This window comes from Arctopsyche grandis, chromosome 6, assembly GCF_051622035.1.
Source record: "Arctopsyche grandis isolate Sample6627 chromosome 6, ASM5162203v2, whole genome shotgun sequence".
In the NCBI taxonomy this organism is placed as follows: Eukaryota; Metazoa; Arthropoda; class Insecta; order Trichoptera; family Hydropsychidae; genus Arctopsyche; species Arctopsyche grandis.
The window spans coordinates 9,646,140-9,666,257 of NC_135360.1; the positions used below are offsets into that span (position 1 = coordinate 9,646,140).

At 32.7% G+C, this 20,118-nt stretch overlaps 1 protein-coding gene across 3 annotated transcripts; it reads right to left on the reverse strand.

Moving 5' to 3' along the window:
• Nucleotides 1–6,874: 6,874 nt before the first annotated feature.
• On the reverse strand, nucleotides 6,875–17,180 carry LOC143912812 (uncharacterized). 3 transcript variants are annotated; one of them, XR_013260658.1, is made up of 13 exons: nucleotides 16,852–17,180; nucleotides 14,750–14,861; nucleotides 14,209–14,672; nucleotides 14,018–14,137; nucleotides 13,583–13,946; nucleotides 12,439–12,507; nucleotides 12,223–12,363; nucleotides 11,976–12,145; nucleotides 11,766–11,869; nucleotides 7,696–7,746; nucleotides 7,469–7,559; nucleotides 7,338–7,399; nucleotides 6,875–7,053 (listed from the first exon to the last, which is right to left on the reverse strand). XR_013260658.1 is itself a non-coding variant. In XM_077432203.1 (10 exons), the coding sequence occupies exons 2-9, from the start codon at nucleotides 14,833–14,835 to the stop codon at nucleotides 11,796–11,798; spliced, it is 1,488 nt and encodes a 495-aa protein (XP_077288329.1). In that variant the 5' UTR covers nucleotides 14,836–14,861; nucleotides 16,852–17,176; the 3' UTR covers nucleotides 10,071–10,320; nucleotides 11,766–11,795. The 3 variants fall into 3 exon arrangements, 2 of the variants coding, with proteins under 2 accessions (XP_077288329.1, XP_077288330.1); XM_077432203.1 differs by lacking the exons at nucleotides 6,875–7,053; nucleotides 7,338–7,399; nucleotides 7,469–7,559; nucleotides 7,696–7,746 and adding an exon at nucleotides 10,071–10,320 and having other exon boundaries at nucleotides 16,852–17,176; XM_077432204.1 differs by lacking the exons at nucleotides 6,875–7,053; nucleotides 7,338–7,399; nucleotides 7,469–7,559; nucleotides 7,696–7,746 and adding an exon at nucleotides 10,072–10,340 and having other exon boundaries at nucleotides 16,852–17,176.
• Between the last annotated feature and the right edge of the window lie 2,938 nt (nucleotides 17,181–20,118).

The following is a 20,118-nucleotide window of genomic DNA, read 5'->3' on the forward strand; positions in this document are numbered from 1 at the left end:
TATATATACATATTGCACAAGAATGACCTACCACTACCAAGATTAAACTTATTAAAAACTTACACATACTCAAATGTGGACAGATTATGCATAAGCTTGTCTCGCATCAACGCACTGAGATGATTATAATATTTATCAAATTTATACAGTCGGTGTAAACAAGCCGTCACATCTGCTCGTCGTATAGTTCGGCCTAGATTTTCCGAACGTATTCCTGCATATTATTAAACGGGTCATTAAGCACAAACAAGTTTCAATTAATGCACGGTAAATTGTGAACTAAACAACGGCCATTGTTACAACACTATATACAATAACACGCCAATTGACGAATATTTATAATAATGAAATTACATGTAGTTACCCACACGTTAGCAACCAAAGGTTGGTTCCCGAAGCATATGGCATAAAAGATTCTATGGAGGCGGCTAAGGGTGAAAACACACTGAGTGGTATACGACGTCACGTGTCTTTGGCTTCCCACTGTGTACGTGCAGAATGCATATATTTGAGAGGTCGCACGTGTATGAATATCCATATGAAACTGACAAGTTTCTCCTACATTTCTTCAAATATGGCATTCATCGTTATCGATCACTGTCAAGCAAGGATAAAATATCACCGAAAACAGTCCAGGGGGTGATTTTTGGGACTGTGTAACATGAATATGGGCTAGAAGTGCTACGTTTTTTCGCATGTTTAAAAGTATCTAAAAAAAAAAGTACCGCGTACCACTCAGTGTGTTTTCGCCCTAACTTGTACGTGTTGTGAATCAGCAAATTGATCCAGATCGACCATCACCTGTTAGACTTTGCCAATTTATCTTGACTTAATTGTTTTAACGGTTTAATAAAAAAAACAATGATGCGGATAGTTAGAGGTCGATCAATTTATAAAGTCCTACGGAAAATATGTGCACGCTAGGATATTGTACTGACCTTTGCTTTTAAGCACACTTTCCAAGGAGTAGGGGGTAGGCCTTCATAAATCGAACTACCTCTATTTAACTAACAAGGATAGTTAATGATTCATAAATGGTTGGTATATTGAAGAAATTTAGGTAAAGATCTATTAAACCTCTACTGAAAATGCATACAAGAGGATAGAATAGGACTATATAGTTACTTAAATTACGCTATGGATTGTTTGTTTGTTTTAAGCCCCTGGCCAATGTCACGGGTCGAATCAATATAGGATGACATTGCTTAATTACTGTGGGTTTTTTCGATTCGAATTGAAAAATGTTCTTATCTTAATACGTCACCGAAAAAGTAAAAAAGGAAATCACACGATCTTGTGCATTACTAAACGAAAACTGCAAACGTTGCAAGTGCTTCGGCTGTTTCAGCTGAAACGGGGCATTAGAACAATCCTCCAGAACTTTGTACCGGAAGTAGGTACACAAGAGTGGAGGCTGTGTGAACGGTGTGGGAAAAGCACGGATGACGGGGAAGCAGTTCACGTGTGACTGCACCGATGCACGGGCAAGCTTTAGTACCGCGGTCCTGAAGGGGTTAAATCCGGCTAAGCCAATAAGGGAGGTTTGCTACCCATAGCTCGCAACATGGAAAACCACTCAAAACTCTCCGGGATACTCCATGTGTCGTCGTTATCCAGCATCTTCTATCGGATTTTTCCATTTTGATGCTTTTGTCTACCAATCAATGAAAATTGTCAGTCTACATATGTGTGCATATTTCAATTGTGAAAAAACCAATCGGCATACAACCATTCAAAATACATGTAGATTTAAAATATGAGTTGTGTTAGTGGCTACTTTTTCATTAAAGACATAACAAGCGTATTTGATATAGTAGAGAGAGTGAAGAGATTGGCAATGGGCTGGTCACGTAACTACAACTAAGGTGGACAAAATAAGTGCTGATATGTTACCTGAGAGAATGTAATAATGAAAGAAAGGCAGAAAGGTAGATAGATGGGTGGATGACATTAGAAAAATGTGAGATGTATAAGGTGAGATGTATAAGAGTTGCGCAAAACAGAGACGAATAGAAGCATGTTGGAGAAGCGTTCATCCAGCAGTGAATGGCTGTAAATGATGATGATTAAAGACACAATCCAAATCCAAAGACATCTAGAAATTATTGGAAATATCCTTAGTTCCCGAAACGCGTTCGTTCAGAAAGACAGGAATAAAAACGGTTCTATGCATAGTTTGTATAGTGTTTTATCTCACAAAGGCGTATTTTACCAATTATATTCGTCAACTCTTCTGTGTATCACGCGTTAGATCGGTGCAACAAAAAATCGTAAGAAATAATAGTGAAAATGTAAGAGGACGTTATATCCTGATCATATTTTCTAACAATTTCATTCCTATTCTTTTATCTTATTACTTTTTTTACCGATTTCTTGCGAAACAAATCTAACGCGTTATAGGAGGGTTCACAGTATAGCAATGACGTAACTACTATGACTCGGAGATATGCGGTGCATGTGGGCCCTTGGGGTTGGGGGTCCCCAGGAGGCATGATCTATAAAGTCAATTTTATTTTTATTTTTGAGAAAAAAGATAAAAGTTGTTAATAAAAAAAAGATACATTTATACGATAGCAAAAGCAATGGTTTTACAATTCCGAAAGTAACAATGCGCTTTCATTTATTGGCTGTGAAGGTACGAAATTAGCTTCAAAGTGCATTTTAAAATAATAAAATAAGGAAAGAAGCAAAGGTTTCTTTATTTTCTATGAGTTGTTGTGCTTCGAAATTGATGATCTAGTGGCAGCACTAGATCATCAACTTGATGATTATTGTCAATACAACATAGACATTATTGTCATATGATTGTAATGACCAATTCTAATTTGTATTGTACAATTTTGCATGAAAATAAATTTTGTGGCAAAATTTAAAAATGTGTACATAATACAATACTACGATTGGAATTTTATTTAAAAAAATAAAGCAGGGAAAAAAACGATGAGTGACATTTCATTGTAACGATGTCGGTTCCATGAAAATTGATAACATTGAATGGACAAAAGGGTGGCTTAACCTTTTCCGGGTCAAAGCGCTTACATGTAAACTGTCGCCTCGTATCGCAATTCCGAAAAGGAAATTTTTTATCTATAATCGCATTCAATTCAAAAATAAAACCAAAAAATGCATTTTCATACTCGTCAGATTTTATACGATCATATACATATATAATATCGCTATTCTGTGTGTATGCGGTGCATCTGAGATAACGCTCGCCGAAATATAATAGTCGTTTCGATTCGACATACATATGTACGTCACAGCTAAAACAATGCCAACAAAACGAATATAATAACAAAAGAAAAAAACTTCTATATATACTGTTTGCTACCAATCTTTCCTCTAGACCAAGCCTGGGCAAACTTTTTGGATGAAGGGCCACATTAGAAATTAAAAATGAGCGGCAGGCCGCAAGTAAAATACTATTTTTAGATATACATTATTTATTATCGTGAAAGAAATTAAAACATTTTTTTTTAAATTTCATTTAAAACAACAATTTATTTTGACGAACGAAACTGTTTTACGTTTTTAACAGTTTTTTAATTTCAGGAGAAAATTTTGTAGTTGAAATTCTTAAAAATGCTTGTAAATTTTCATCTGTGATGCTTGATTGTAAAGAATTTTTATTGATATTCATGATTGAAAATGTTTGTTTACATTTTTTTTAACAAAATCTCTAAGTTTGTCGAATTTTTCCGTATTAAGAGGGCTATACACCCGAAACCTTAATTTTGTTACCGTTCCTTTCTTCGATATATATATTGAGTGTATGTATATATTGAGTGAATGCGACAATATATATCAATATATATATTGAGTGAATGCGACAGTTGCGCTTCGACCAGATAAAACGTATTTTAAATTGACAAAATCGAGGTTTCGTATTCTACTATTTTCTCCTCCAAAACTGGACCAATTTTTAAAAAAATTTGATCATCGGTATGAGAAAAATACTTTGTGCATCTATCGGCATATTTTTTTTAAATCGACCGTTAAATAAGCACGCTGGACTCGTTTCGTGGGTGTAAAAAAGAGGCGATTTTATAGATTTTTGGCGGCTCCTAGCTCATATAAAAAATAATTTATCAAAAAAAATAAAACGATAGATGCACCCCAATGGTGGATATCCATAGCATATTAAAAAATAATTTCTCTAGTGCCATCATTGAGGAAGGGAGAAGTATAGTACGTTTGTATGGACAAGGCGCTGCTGTCCAGCCCTCTTAAGGGCGTTGTAAAATTTGCAAATTTCTTCATGACGGTGTAATTCCTTTAAATCAGCATCCCACTGTAAATATATAATCTTAATTTATATCTCCGTCGATACGCTATCAATATATGTATATTGCAATTGATCTCGTATAATTCCGAAGTCTATCTCAATTTTTCGGAAGTCGCCGAATCTTCATGGAAACTCACCACTTATGTAAATCGTTGATAATTTCACCATATTCTTCAAATTTATTTTCTGGTATCTTCAGCAATGTCATGGTTGAAAAGTGGTCCACCCGTTTAATCAATAAATGGTGAAGAAACAGTCGTAGTTTTAATTTAATTGCATTCAAACTTTTCACCATATCATGGACATATAAATTTTCCCCTTGGAACACTGTGATGAAAGTATTTAAATGTGTCACGATGTCCAAAGTAAATGCAAAATCACACAGCCAGTCATTAACAGTTAATTCGGGGAAGTTGATAATATTTATCATTTCTAAAAATAGAACGATTTCTTCTCTTGTATCCCATACTCGCCGAATAACCAAATTCAATAACTTGAAGGAAAGCAATAAATTGTCTGTGTTTCAAGCCACTCGATCGTATTAAATTTACAAGTTTAATAATACAAGATGTCACATGTTCAACTTTTAACACATTTTTGCACAATACTTGTTGATGTACATATAATACAATGAATCATAATTAAATTGTAATCAGGACAATTTTCGCAAATTTATCCTGGATTTTCTTTAATAGTCCAATATTTTTACCGGTCCAACTTGGTGTGCCATGAGTTGTTATTTTTTTAAGCAATTAACAACTTTTTCAAAAATATCAGCTCCTGTTGTTTGAAGTGATTCCGATGACAAAAGCTCTTCAATAATTTCAAATTTAGAGTTACATCCGCGAATGAAAATTAATAACTTCGGTATCTTTTCGATCATTACTTTCGTCGAAAGCTATCGAGTACCATGAGATCGATTGTAATATTGATGATAATTGCTTATTAAAATTAGTATTCTAGTTTGCCGTCTAGTTTAGCCCAAATTTCAATTATATCTTATGTCAGAAACGATAAACCATTTAACAAATCAACAAAAATTTTTTAGATCAGAAAAAGTAACTTTTTTTAATTTTGCTCGCGGGCCGCACCAAAAAACTCGGCGGGCCGCATGCGGCCCGCGGGCTGCGGTTTGCCCAGGCCTGCTCTAGACCAATAGACGGCGCTAAGTCTCTGAGCATTTACTGCCATCTATTGAAAATTTATTTAATTAATTTTTCTATTGGTGTTTTATATTGTTTACATATATGTAGGTAGGTGGTAGTTTTTACTACCATATTAAACAATTAAATATATATATATATATATATATATATATTTAAAAGGTATTTGAAAAAAATTGGACCACATGCGGATCGAATACAGGACAGACACATTTCTTTTAATTTTTTTGCCAACACCCATGCGATGATATTTAATCAGGTACAATACTAGTATCAAATATAATAATATATTCATTTTTATTTTTAATTATAATAAGAGGTGAAAAATTGATTTGAAATCCAAAAGCGTCAGTTTCCCTTTACATTAACTTTTGTATACAATTTTAGTAATTGATGTAATAACTTTTAATATTATTAATGAATATCGTGGATCAAATCGTGAATATACTCCTAAACATCACTAAATTGTATTACTGCGACTTAAATTTCGGGACGAGCTGTTATGTACATATACGAATGTAGTGTAATTTAATGCAGTTGAGCGTTGGCGCGTGCTCCATATAATATGCAATCTTCGTAATGATGACATTTATCTGGTAATCTACCTACGCCCTTGCATTATTACCCGACCGCAATATACGACTCAGATTTGAACAAAAAGTTCAAAGATCGATTTAAATATTCAAATAAATTACGTACATACTTACAGTAAGTCTTGCACAATATGTACTCATGCTCACAATCCAACTTTTCTCTAACACAAAACAAGCTTCTATTGTTTTCAATATAAGCCTCGAGTCATAGTTAGGTTGAAAAAGCTAAAAATATTACAATGAGCAATAACCATACTGGTGTTCATGAATGCATACGACGTATAAAATAGGTGAATGCGATTAAAAACAAAACATGCAATTCATAATAGCTAACCTTTATTCGACGGATTAAACGATAGGCTCCAAATTTTCACAGTAAAGATGTTCATAAGTCTCAGAAGGTTGAACGTTGAATGATTTAAGCCTTGGTATTCAAAATTTGATACAATTATATTATTTTAATGCTAATTGTAAGTCAATTTGATATATTTACATAAAGTTATACCATAATCTTTCGAGTGTCTTCGCAAATGGCGTCGCAGCGGCCATCTTGTAACGGCACGCGCGATCAGCAATGAATTCAATTACGGCCGAGCTTACATCCCCGCTGATTGTGATTAATGGGTCTGGACGAACAGGGACTTTGCCATATAAATAATGCACTTTATTCTCGCGTTGACAGCTTATTTTTACAATGGCCGGTAGCTTTCTTTAATGGCCGGAGAGCTTATTTTTAGCAAGATTGAACTGAACCTCAAAAGTACTGATGTGAATACTCATGCATGATTTACAGCCGCTTCCGACGTTTTGGACGGGTAAATGAAAACTCCTTTGAATTGATGAGATGATTGTGACTTTACCGAGTAAAATCTAGCAAAATTTATTAACATAATATAAAAAATAGCTTACATTGTATTTATTTCACTCTTCTTTAAATCATTTATTTAAAACAACCAACAAAAAACACAATCCTTGTCGATCCATTCAACTCGGCTTGGAGTGGTCATGATGCCTGAAATGAATCGTAAAATCAAATTTAAAAAAGTTAATTGTAAAAGTCATATGTATTTTTTCGGTCTCCGTGAGGAGACAGAATGTTAAATTACAGAAAACGCAAATATTGGTAAGCAAAGATCGAAAATCGAAAGATCTTAAGATGTACCGTTTACCATGCAGCATTTTTTTTTGATCTTTCGATTTTCGATCTTTGCCTTCCGATATTTGTGTTTTCTGTAATTTAACATTCTGTCTCGTCACGTAGACCCGTATTTTTTATATGTAGTTTCTTATACTTACTTTTTAAGTATTGAACTGGATTTCACAACACATATTTTCCAAGACATATTCTTTCTACACACCTAAGAAAGAAAATACTAATTAAGTTAAAATAATTTTAATTTAATGATAAACTCTTTGTTGGGACGAACCTTTAAGAACAGTCAAAACAGAATAAAGTACTGCATTAATTCGTTTACTAGTTTTTGCTGGCCTGAATTCAACTCCTCATAAACCCATAACCTTAAAAAACAATCGAAAATGATACATTAAAATCTCATTTGAATGATCATTGAAAAATTTTACGTCAAATGACTGTGATCGGATATTTCTCCTTTACATTGACAAACATATTTCTGAAAATTTTAATGATACTTACGTTGTTATATTCGAGAGCTTCACATTGTCATGGGTAGTGTTCGGAGACTACCTAAAAATTCACACAATACTGACTTATCTTTTGTGTTATTACTTTCATAATGTATCATATATTTCATTCCAAAACCAAAGTTAAAAAGTTGTATCACAATTATTTATGCAAAGTAAACTATTGACTGATTTTACAAATATTATGTATTAGCATTTTTAGTTGAAGAAATTCAATAAATCTTTTACAAAGTACAAAAAAAAATGTATGACTCTCATAGCAAATAAAGTTAACTCATTGTTGCTATGACTTATTAAATTACATTAATCTTTTTTTTTTAAATATAATAAAATGAAATATGTAGTCGCAGAAGAAATTGACCTAGTTTTATATAACTTTGAACAGTACCTTTGGGTGTTGTCAATCGCAAAGCAATACAATTGGCATTTTGCGTAAAATCATGGTAGTTTTACATGTTTTTATCGTTCAATTTCACAAAATTCGATCAGTTGGCATACCTTTCAATGAAAATCTTTTGAGTTGATACATAAAGACTACGATGACCACTCACGTCATTGGTCCATTACTTTTTGTTTTCAACATCAAAGGCAAAAAGCATATAGATAAGTTATTAGTTATTTTCCTACAATTACTCTTGTTTTTGTTTCAACTTTTATTGTTTTGTTTTAATGAAAAAATTATTTAAATTTTTAACTTGAAATCGTTTCAAAAAAAATTTTTTTTATGTAACAAGAAAACTTTAAAAACTATTCAGACTATTTAGTCATAAGAAATTAATTTTTTTTTAATTTATATTGAATTGAAATTTAACTTGAAGCATACCTCAAATAGGTTAACGATTATAATATAGTTTTGATATTTAAACAAATATATTAAGATTTTATAGCTACCATTTTTATTATTATCAAATGTATTATTTTGAAATACAAGAAATATGTGTAAAAAAAACTTGCTTTTCAGACTTAAAATGCAAATCTGCTTCCATAATAAACAAAGATAATGTTATTATATATAAATAAAAACTTTTTAAATAATGTAACATTTAAAATATTTTTAGGTGGTGCTCGTGTAGTTCATTCTATACAAACCTCATCTTTTCATTGACTGAACCAACAATATAATTGTTTAACAGTAGTGAACAACACAATATATTGTGTTCAATTTTATAAATATGTGCTCTTTTCTATCAAGAAACTGTCCTCTGTGAAAATGAAAAATTGACATAATAATCATATACATAATATCTGTTCATCAAAATAAATAATAACTAAATAATTTGTTATATCGAAATTACTGTTTGAATTTTATCTGTAATATTTCAATAGGTCAATTTTTTAAATTAACTATCCTTTTTTCGTTATTTATTTGCATTTAACTGAAATTAAGTTCGTTAAAACATAAAAACAATTGAGTCTTAGTAATTAATAAAAGAGTGATTGTAAAGATATGTAAAATAAATATTGTAAATGTTGGAGTAATTCAAATAAAGCACAACAAATTTGTGAAAGATTGAAAATTGAATACGTCTTCATAAAAAGAAACGTTATTCAAAAAGTTTAAAATTCCTAGAATGCATTCGAAACCTTATACAAATCTCACACTTTGCGCATAGGATTTTGAGAAGTTTGAAATGATTTCTGTGGAATATTTTTCTTTATCTTCGTATCTTTTAGAACTATCTATCCATGTATTATGAAAATCTTTTTAATGTATTACAATTTTTTATGTAAAGCTGGTGATATCACTTCGTCCTACAAAGACATTAGAGCTGCATTAAAAATAAATGTAATGTATCGAGTCAATATTTAGCTAGATTTTCAATCAAATAAAACGATAAATATATATAATTCAAATGTGTAAAAAATAGTTGAAATTATGAAATAATTATTTCTCCACTTGATTAAGAACAAACTCATTTTTAAAAAAAATATCTATTACTATAACTACGATTACATTTTGACTGAATTTGAGAAGAAAAATGCATCCATCAGATACTTTGTGTTTCTCTTATTGTAATTTCAATACATTTGTTTATCATTCTGAAAGTGGAAATAAATTAAAATGTTTAATAAATATGCAAGTATATTCAAACAGTGCATTTGATTCAATGTCCTGAATATAATTGAATTTGACGAATACGAAATCGACTTATAATCCTGATAGAACTCTGAAAAAGTTAAAGTATCAATATATTATTTATATAACGAAATATTATTTAACCATTTCCATACACAAATGACAAGCAGCTACATTTTTTTCAGTCATATATCAAATAAGATTTCACAATATATTATAATTCACTTCGATCTTACATACATTGGTTGTTATATGAATAAGCCAGGTTCACGTTGTATTAAAACAAAAAATATATGATATGTTTTAATTTTAATTATAAGATTCGTCAATTTTGAATCGAATTTTACATTATTGTATTGAACAGAACAACGGTAAGATTTGCAATATTGATTAATTACAATACATTTAAGACTATAAAAGTGTGCCGTTTTTTAAGCACTGGAGTCGGGACAATACATTCACGTTTGTCCACACACATACTAAACAAGATAGAGAATCAAAATCCATGTAAATTATGCTGTTGATTCGAGTTTAACCAATCTGAAAAAAGATTCTTGCCTCTTATCAGTGTAAATCAGAGGAAAAAACATCAAATTATTAAATATAACTTATAAAAACAAAATAAAAATCAAATAAACATCAAGTTTGTTATCAAATGTTCTTCAAAAATTACACTTATCACTTCATTTTGTTAATTTTTACAAAAGTAATTAATTGCTTTTATTTTATAAAATTGAGCTGAAAATAAATATCGCAACAGACTAAATTTTACAAATAAATTTACGCTCGGCAAAAAATGTATTAAGGGAACTATAGAGTACATAAAAATTGCATGAAAAGTAAATGATAGTATTTTTTGAGAGATTGACGAAAACACATCTTCACATTCAGATCAGCTAATAAATTTATTTAAAAAAAAATTGTTCACAATACAAAATTTTATGGCAATTTGAAACATATTTACGCATCCAAATCAAATTTTTGTATATATTTATTAGAGTTTCTTTTTTTTAAATATAAAATCATAGTGAGATTTCGTTTTTCTTAAATAATATACATGCTATTGTGTGAATTTTAACCATTTCCATTCATCATCAGTGGCGTAACTTTTCTAATATACATACTAATACAAAAAATTTAATCACCTAGGAATTATTCAAATGTTTCAAGGGAAAGAAAAAATACAACAATATTTTACTGTTATAGTAATAATTAAATCCATATCAAGGTATTTTTCATTTAAAATACAAATAGGTTAATCTTAAGCTATAAAGCATTGTACACATTTTATTCAACAGTAAAATTGATCTCTTAAGTATTTTTAATAATTCGGTAATCCCTGTATTGTCGACCAATTGCACCTCGTTACAGAACTTACACTTCACTAATCATATGCTTATTGAATACTGAATCACTCCGTCTTCACGTCATAGTTACGCCACCGATAACAAAATAATTCTCAGAAATGTATCGACATAAACTCCACTGTTCACATAAAAAAGAGAATAAATAGTTGAATGACGAATAAAACATCAGTATACACCTTACAAAAAATAATCATCACGGTGTGTGACAACGTTTTTAATTCTATCCACATAATAAATAAGATGTCATATTTACATCTTTTTGTAATGTCATATAAATATTATAATTTAATGGGTCGTTGCGTCATGAATTGAAACTTTCAAGTATACACATGATTTTTGTTTATTAAATCCGTCAATCAATGACAGTATACACAAATACAATAGATGCAAGTCATGTTGGTGAGGAGAAAAAAAATATTTATCAGTCAATTTCTTATTTTGTTGTTTTAGAACGTTTTAATATGTATTCATATAAACCATGAGAGTCTACATAAAGCCCGGAGACGGGTAAAAGTGGTTGGTTGCACAACATATACAAATACACACATCATAAGCATACATACATATGTGTTAAAAGTAATATTTATAATACTTTTTCACATTATTCATGTAACTCACCATTTTATCACACTTCCTAGTAGATTTAATTCAATAATAAGCCGGTGCTCCACCGTATTCCGGCTTTGCCGAGTAGTCCACAGACGCTCCATAAGCGTGCGAGTCTGAAATTGCCAACACAGTCAACGTTTAAAAATGTACACACATAAACACACCCAAACTGGTCTCATTACAATACAAAACATGAACAATCATCGTATCAGATATTACCATAAGAAGAATACGCAGTTTGTTGCACTGGCGGCGGTTGTTGATAAGAGACAGGCGTCGAATATTGAACTGGAGCGTACTGAGGTACACCTGACTGATCGTACCCCGTAGCTGAAAGGTTGTACTGATCGGAGTACACCGGAGCCGATTCAGACGAAGGATATTGAGAGCTGAAAAAAGTTATCAATCATACTTTAAATACAAAACATTGCAATTTTATAGTGCACCGAATCGAATTGCAGCGTACCTGTAATCGGTCACTTCGTAGCCCTGCGTCGACTGCGGCACCGCATTGGAATAAACCGGAGCCGAAGCGTAAGATGCACCGCCCTGGGAAGCTCCATACTGCAGATTGTTTCCCATATATCCGCTGTCGTTGGAATACGAGCTGATGGAAGTAATATAATTAAAAATGAGTAATATAATTAGAAAAGAGTGAATGAAATTTATTCAAATATAATACCTCTGTGAATACTGTGTTTGCTGATAAGATTCATTGGGAGTATTGTCATATTGCTGGTATCCAGAGTGACTGAAAAACATTAAAATTTTATTTCATACACAATAACTGTTTTATATGATGGTGTCTGATCTGATCCATACAATTACAAAAATGATTTGATTGAAGAAAATAACGATGGTTGCAGAACAAAGACCATAAATAAATAGACCGTGTAACAAAATTAGAAATACGGTAATTTTTAGTAATTAGCTAAAAAGCACCTATACTAAACACTTTGCAAGCGGGTGGGTCATGCGGCCTACCGATGGGCGAATGCGGGCATAGTTTTTTCGGGACCCACAAGTCCAAGCGCAGACTACGTAAATACGAGAATCCTCGTGACACGCCGTCAAAGGTTGGCTACTCAAACACGAGAATTTTCATTACCCACTTGCAAAGTATTAAGAGTCTGGAACTATCACTAACTAATGAATGGATGTAAATAGTCTGCAGTATAGCTAGGTGCTTACATTAATGCTAACAACCAAAAGGTTTTACGGTTAAAGCTCTTGGTTGACCTTGATTGAAAAGATTGTTTTTGGAAGTATTCCTGTAGTACTGTTGGTCAGACTTGGATATTTGTTACTCTATGTCGATCGTTTCTTATCAGATTTTGCCAACATATCTGATTTAATTGTTCTTCATCAAATTATCAAAACCATCCTACCCACTATGTCACCACTATTTGAACATGATTTCAAATTTACATATATACAAGTTTAATACCATAGGTGTCACTCAAGGGCAACCAATAATGGTATTATGGGAAAATATATACGTATATAAAATCATGATGAATATATCTTTCCAAATATGATTATTTTTCACCATCGAACTATCAGAATCGATTTAAATTTCTCACATTGACCAAACCGCGCAAAATTACTAAGTTTTAAAACGATCAGACGACTGTAGGAATAGATACTGAATCGTTAGCGATGTGAGACATAGAAAAGCCTTGTAAAAAGAACCCAATCAGTCCTAAAGTTCATTCGCCGCACTATTTTAAGAATGATGATAGAGTGAAACTGTTCCCAATGACTTATTCCTCCCAAATCTTTATGGTTCAGATTTATTTAATTACAAAAACATAATAAATACTTACTTTGATCGTGAGTATCCATTGGATTGCATCTGATGGTTCATTTGTTGGTGCTGGCCATGTGATTGGTGGGATTGATTCTGATACAAACGTTGCTGCGACAGATTGCCTTTCGGAATAAATTCGCGCCTCGGTCTTTTTCCACCCTGATAGTGCATGCCACCCCTGTCGGGTCGCTTCATGCCACCACTTATCACCGGCACTGTATTCCTCTCGATCGTGGGAATCCCAGAGCTGGCCAGAGGTTTTGCGGAACCTGATGAAGGTTTATCATTGGAATTTGACTTGTTATTGCCGTTATTGTTAGCTACGTCGTTGGCCGGCTTATTCGAGTTGTTAGTCGGGGAATCTGTGGTGACCGATTTGCCTGATACGATAATCAATATTTAATAAACATTTCAAGTATAGGGAAACGAAAATAAAATTTATATATCGAACCTTTCATGGGCATTGGACGGATTCCTTTATCGCCACGCTGAACAAAATTATTAGTCTTGTTGTTGCCACCGTGGTCTTTGTAGTTGCCTGAATTTCTACCATATCCACCTTGTTGATCACCTAAAAAAATATACATAATTATTTAATTACAAAACATGATTTTTAACTAAAAATCATTTAATGGAATTTACAATTTTGAGGAGGTCCTCTAGTCTCGATAGTTGGTACGGGATGAGGACCAGGTCCTTGGGGTGTCATCGGCGGAAATCCACGGCGCATGCCAAAGTTGCCACCTCGGAACGACCCACGATTGAAACCACCTCGACCCTCAGGCGGCCCAGGAGGATATGGTCCACGTGGACCGTTGAATCCTCCACGTCCTCGCATCGGTCTTGGACCACCGCCTGGTCCTCCGGGACCCATTGGCCCACCTGGACCCATCGGACCGGGGCCCATGTGTCCACCCATCCCCATTGGACCACCTGGACCCATCGGGCCTGGAGGTCCCATATGACCCGGACCAAGAGGTCCACCTGGACCCATATGACCACCCGGTCCCATTGGGCCAGGACCCATTGGACCACCAGGGCCCATCGGTCCTCTCATTCCAGGCATTGGACCAGGTCTTCCCCTCATTCCCATCATCATCCCCCCTCTGAAATTGGATTGATAATTTTATTTAGCTCATATTAATAACAATCTAGTATATGTACATATATTCGATGAGTTTACCTTCGCCTATTGTCGAAACAACGACCCCTCGGTGGGCCAAGATGTCCTCCTCTGGGTCTAAGCCCTCTAGGTCCATTTCCGTCCATATTTATTAAACCAAGTCAGTATTCACCTATAAAATAAATTTATAAACATCGATATATAAAAAGCGAAATTCAAGTTTTTTTTTACATCGAGATTGTGTTCACTGTGCAGTATTATTTGGGCTGTGGGGGCAAAGTCGTAGAAAATCGAACGACTTCTGATTCAATATTCAAATACTGTTTATTTATTTTTTACTTAATAGTGAATTTAAGTATTGAATCACTAATGAGAAGGATTCATGCTTGTCACAAACATGAAACATGTTGTCGAGTCACAAACATTTTGTGACTCAACAACGTTTAGGTCAAATTGAGGAAAGGTTCGATGTTTGACAAATCCATTATGCCAAATGCGTAATTGTTAATAGTTTCATGTAAACATCGTCTAAAGCCATTCAACTCAGCCATCTCAACCCACACATTTTTCTAATTACATCTACCCATCATCCATGTGGCCTTTGTTGCATCCTTTTAGATTCTCTCGGATACCATTCCAGCATTACTTTTGTCCACTCTTCCAACGATGTGACTCGTCTATTAACATTTCAACCTCTTCACTTTATCTACAATGTCTACTACTCATCCATTTATTCCGTTTTCTACCTCTGCTTATTATGTCGAACTCACATCGTTCCATACTTCTTTGAGTTTCATGCATGTGTTCACAAATGAAAAATTCAAAATATTCAAAGGAAAAGAAGTTGATTAAAAATCAACAAATTTACATGACCTCACTATAAGTGCTGCAACCTGTATTAGTATACACCAAAGAGATTCTAAAATTAAATTACAAATATATAAATACACATAACGAAAAAAATATTAACACAATGGCGGCCGCTGACTCATATTTGACGGGCTGAAAACCAGACTGGTACAAGTGACATTTTTTTAAAAAATCTGGATCAAGTGCTAAAATAATAGCATATATGAAATGCTATCATTTTAGCACTTAAACCAGCTTTTTTTTTAAAATGTTACTTGTACCAGTCTGGTTTTCAGCCCGTCATCTGTATCATGGGTGCACTTAGTGGCCGCTGGTACATATATGATTTACGACTACGCGAAATGTATTAGTCCGCTGATATATTTATGTATCAATCGTTTGTGGCCGATGATACATTTTTGTATCACGTTTATGACGAAATCGTGATACAAATATATATCAGTGAAAAATATATTCGCGCAGTCGTGAATCATATATGTATCAGTGGCCAGTAATCGTTGTATCCAACATGATACAAATATGAGTCAGCAGCTACCAGTTTTAAATTTGACATGCCTTAGTTTTGTCTAATATAATATAGAGATATCCATACATAAGGTCATATATAGAAAATGATCCAATAATCGTTCGCTCTGCAGTATTGATAAACAAAAGACCAGATGAGGTCAATGCTTATAAACATGTAACAAATATGAAAGGTGGGAACATCTTCGGTGAGAACAAATTCCAGCAGCAGCATAAGATAAGTCTTCATGGATGAACCTATTTAAAGCTTTTCAATTTTTGACTAAGAAAGAAGCAGATTATAAGATCAAATTTAAACCAAAAATTGGAAATATTGGTGAACAAAAATTCATCTTTATATAGATGTCTCCATACAAAATAAATGAAACATGAATAAAATTAAATTCAAATGTTTCAACCGACAAATATGGCGGCGTATACACTTCTCTTTCACTCGCCACTGAACGAATGTGCAAAAACGAGACAAAAAACAAAACTGTCAAAAACAAAGCCACTTGGCATTCACAGCAATCGACAATCCAACCCTCAATCGAGTCGAATCCAACAATTCCACACACGAACCTTCACAAAAACGTCAAAAACCACTAGCTGTCAGTGCATCACACAAACTCGAAGCGTATAGGTTATGATAAGTCGCAGTTATTCAATTACGAAGTCGACGCAATCGGCGTTACGACATGTCAAACGAGTACAATGCGAACAAATGTACTAGAATTGAGTGAAGGCGCCGATTATGAGAGTTCATTGATGATAATAATGGAAGTTACCGTTAAAAGTAGTAGAATGTGGTGGCGACGACAGACGAGCGACGAGCGACGAGCGACGAGCGACGAGCGGCGAGCGGCGTGCGAATTTCCACTGATGTGCGAATGGCACGCGCCGAGCGACCGGCCGCCTTCGCCAAGTCAGAGCTGGCGAGAGAAGGAGTACGTCTGCGGATGCTACGGCCAATTCTTCGAAATATACTTTGAATGATTGGAGTGCGAAATCGCGGAACGAGCGCCGGGAAAAGCCAAATGGCGGACAGCGGATGGCGTCCCTACAATTCGCCCGCACTCACACGGCAATGCTCACCTTGGTCGTAACACTCTCATCTACACCCTACTCGCAAATTCAATTACATTTTTTTTTTGATGTTTTAGATATAACAACCAATCTCAAAATGTTTCAATTTTGACTACTTCAATTCTTAAGCTAAAAAACTAATAAAAATTGTGATATTGTTACTATGTATATTTATTTTAGCAGATAACAATGTATTTTTTTTCGATCAATAGACTTTAATTTATTGTTTCAGCACATTATATGGAAGTTTAATAATATATAATTATCTTATTATCTTGGCTCCGGAACATCAGGTCATAGATGGGACTCGAAAAGTTATTTCGGCTTGCCCATGATAGGAAAGAATTCGCATGGGCCATAAACGATGTCTGCCCATGGTAGTCGCCTACGTCCGAATACGGATTCGGCATTAGAAGAAGAAGAATCTTATTGTATTTCTTGGTTAGGAGGAATCATCAAATGTCTATTTAGGTAAGGCATATTCTTCTCTTCTTTTTGCCATTTTGTAATATGACATATGCAGCAGCCACAAGAATTTCGGTATTGTCCACGTTGCTCGAGCACACAGCCCGTGTAAACGCAAAATCTGGACAATAAGAAAACTGCAACTAATTCACGGCAATCATTGAGCAACATATGTATTATTGGGGGGGGACATATTGTGCATTTAATGCTGAAAATATTGCTTTATACTTTTATTTATTTAATAGCAAATTGCTAATTAAAACATACAACCAAAATAACAAACTAAAATATCATACATATGTATTTTAACTAATATAATTACATCTTCCACAGAAGTATCCATTAACACCCTTCAAGAAGGCACTAATGTCATTAGCACCTCTAATGTTTTCAGGAAAGAAATTATAGATTTGAACACCCCTGTGGAAACATCTCCTGCAGTTCTTGCTTTCTTAACTCTACCTATATTTATTCATATTTCTGGTTTTATGATTGTGAATATCTCTATTTCTAACTATGTAATTTTTAAAATATCTAGGTCATAGATTATTATCAAATTTATATACAAAATTTAAAGTGCTTAATTTCTAATATCCAACCATTCCAATTCATCTAACATTCTTACGCTTCCTCGCATTCAAAATTGCACGCCTTGCCCTATTTTGCACCACATCACAATTATTATTCATCCACATCATCTTAAGTAATATTGCTGGCAACATTGTTTAAAATGTTCTTCGTATATGATCTCCTTTACGATTTTGATAAGTTTTAATGGGTTGCCGAAATAGTTTGCTAAAAATCCTAAATATTATATAAACGTTTACAAGCATTGCTCGAATTTTCACCACTTTTACCACTATAATGAATGCTAGGATTTAAATTAAAAACCTAAAATCTACTACATTTTGGATTTTTACAGTAGCATATATGTATGTATATACATATATGTAATATGTGCACATGTAATATTGGTATTAAGGTTATAAACTAAAGAATTTAATCGATATTGAAATAAAATTGTAACTACACATGTACTATAGGTATTAAATTAGTTGTTTTATTAATATGCGTCCATTGATAAAATTACATGGTATGTATGTATTATATATATCAGACTAGAATTCACATGTATTCAAACTTCACTCTCTTGTACGTTAGAATTTTAATAAACTGCATACTATGTGTAATACACATTAGCGGATAAAAAACTGACCTTCTTAGAATATATCTGTTGTCGTCACATTTCTATTAATATTTGCATTTTTAATTACTCTTGTATAAGATGAAGAATATTAGATAATTTGAAAAGCAGTGTGTATTACATACGTAAATATTGATGACCTATATAATATTAAAATTTGAATTATGTATATATATATATATATATATATATATATAATATATTTGAATAAGTTTTAATTATGCATTCAATATTTTACCCGCTTAATTTGCTGGTAATTTATGTTAAAAATAAATTCGGATTTTTTTGGTAAATAACGTATATGTATTAACGCAAAGCTAATGGTATTAAACGTTAAATTTCGTTTAAGCGGCTTAGTATTCCAAAGATAAACATATTCATTACCCATATAATATAAAAGGTAAAATAAAATATTAAAACGAAATGTAGGAATTTTTAATATCAGTCACCGAACTTTGACCACTATTTTCTATTTTTACATTATTTGCAATCGAAGCGAATATTGCCTAATAAGTTTAGATATTTTCCTGTAGAAAAATAATATAAATACACAATACTGGTAAGGACTAATCAAAAGATAAGACAATTACTATTTGAAAATATTTTTTTCACTCAAATAATAGACTATTTCCTTTCGAAAGCAATTACTCAGCAGTAAGTCATAATTAAGCTATTTCCTTCATATTATACTTGTTCAAGTTTATCATAGTAGATAAAAAATAGTAGATTAAAAAATATAGTAGATATTGAAATAATGTGTAAATTTTCTTAGTTAATTAATTATTTATTCACAGAATTGTAATAATAATAAATAAACAAGTAACACATGCTCAAAATCATGCTCAAAAAAAAATATATCAACAGGATAATATTGTAATGTATTTTCGCTTAACTCTTGTTCTCCAATCTTTCAATAAAAAATCACGTTTAATTTAAATTTACGAACAATACATAATTTATATAGCATTCAAACCAGAAAATTCAATGACATCACAACTGATTGCTGGAAATTCTTGCTAATAATTTTTTTAACGACTTTTCACATATCAAAACAACTACCTATTGAAAAAAGCACGGTGTTCCAATAGTTATAGCCTCACGCTTTTTTATCATTTTTTTTCTTTAAATTTCAATTAGCGTCTAAAATTTGCATCATGAATTATAAATATATATAATATCGCTATTCTGTGTCTATCTGTGTATCTGAGATAACGCTCGCTGTACTATAATAGTCGTCACAGCTAAACCAATGCCAACAAAACGTACGAATATAATAACAAAAGAAAAAACTTTTATATAT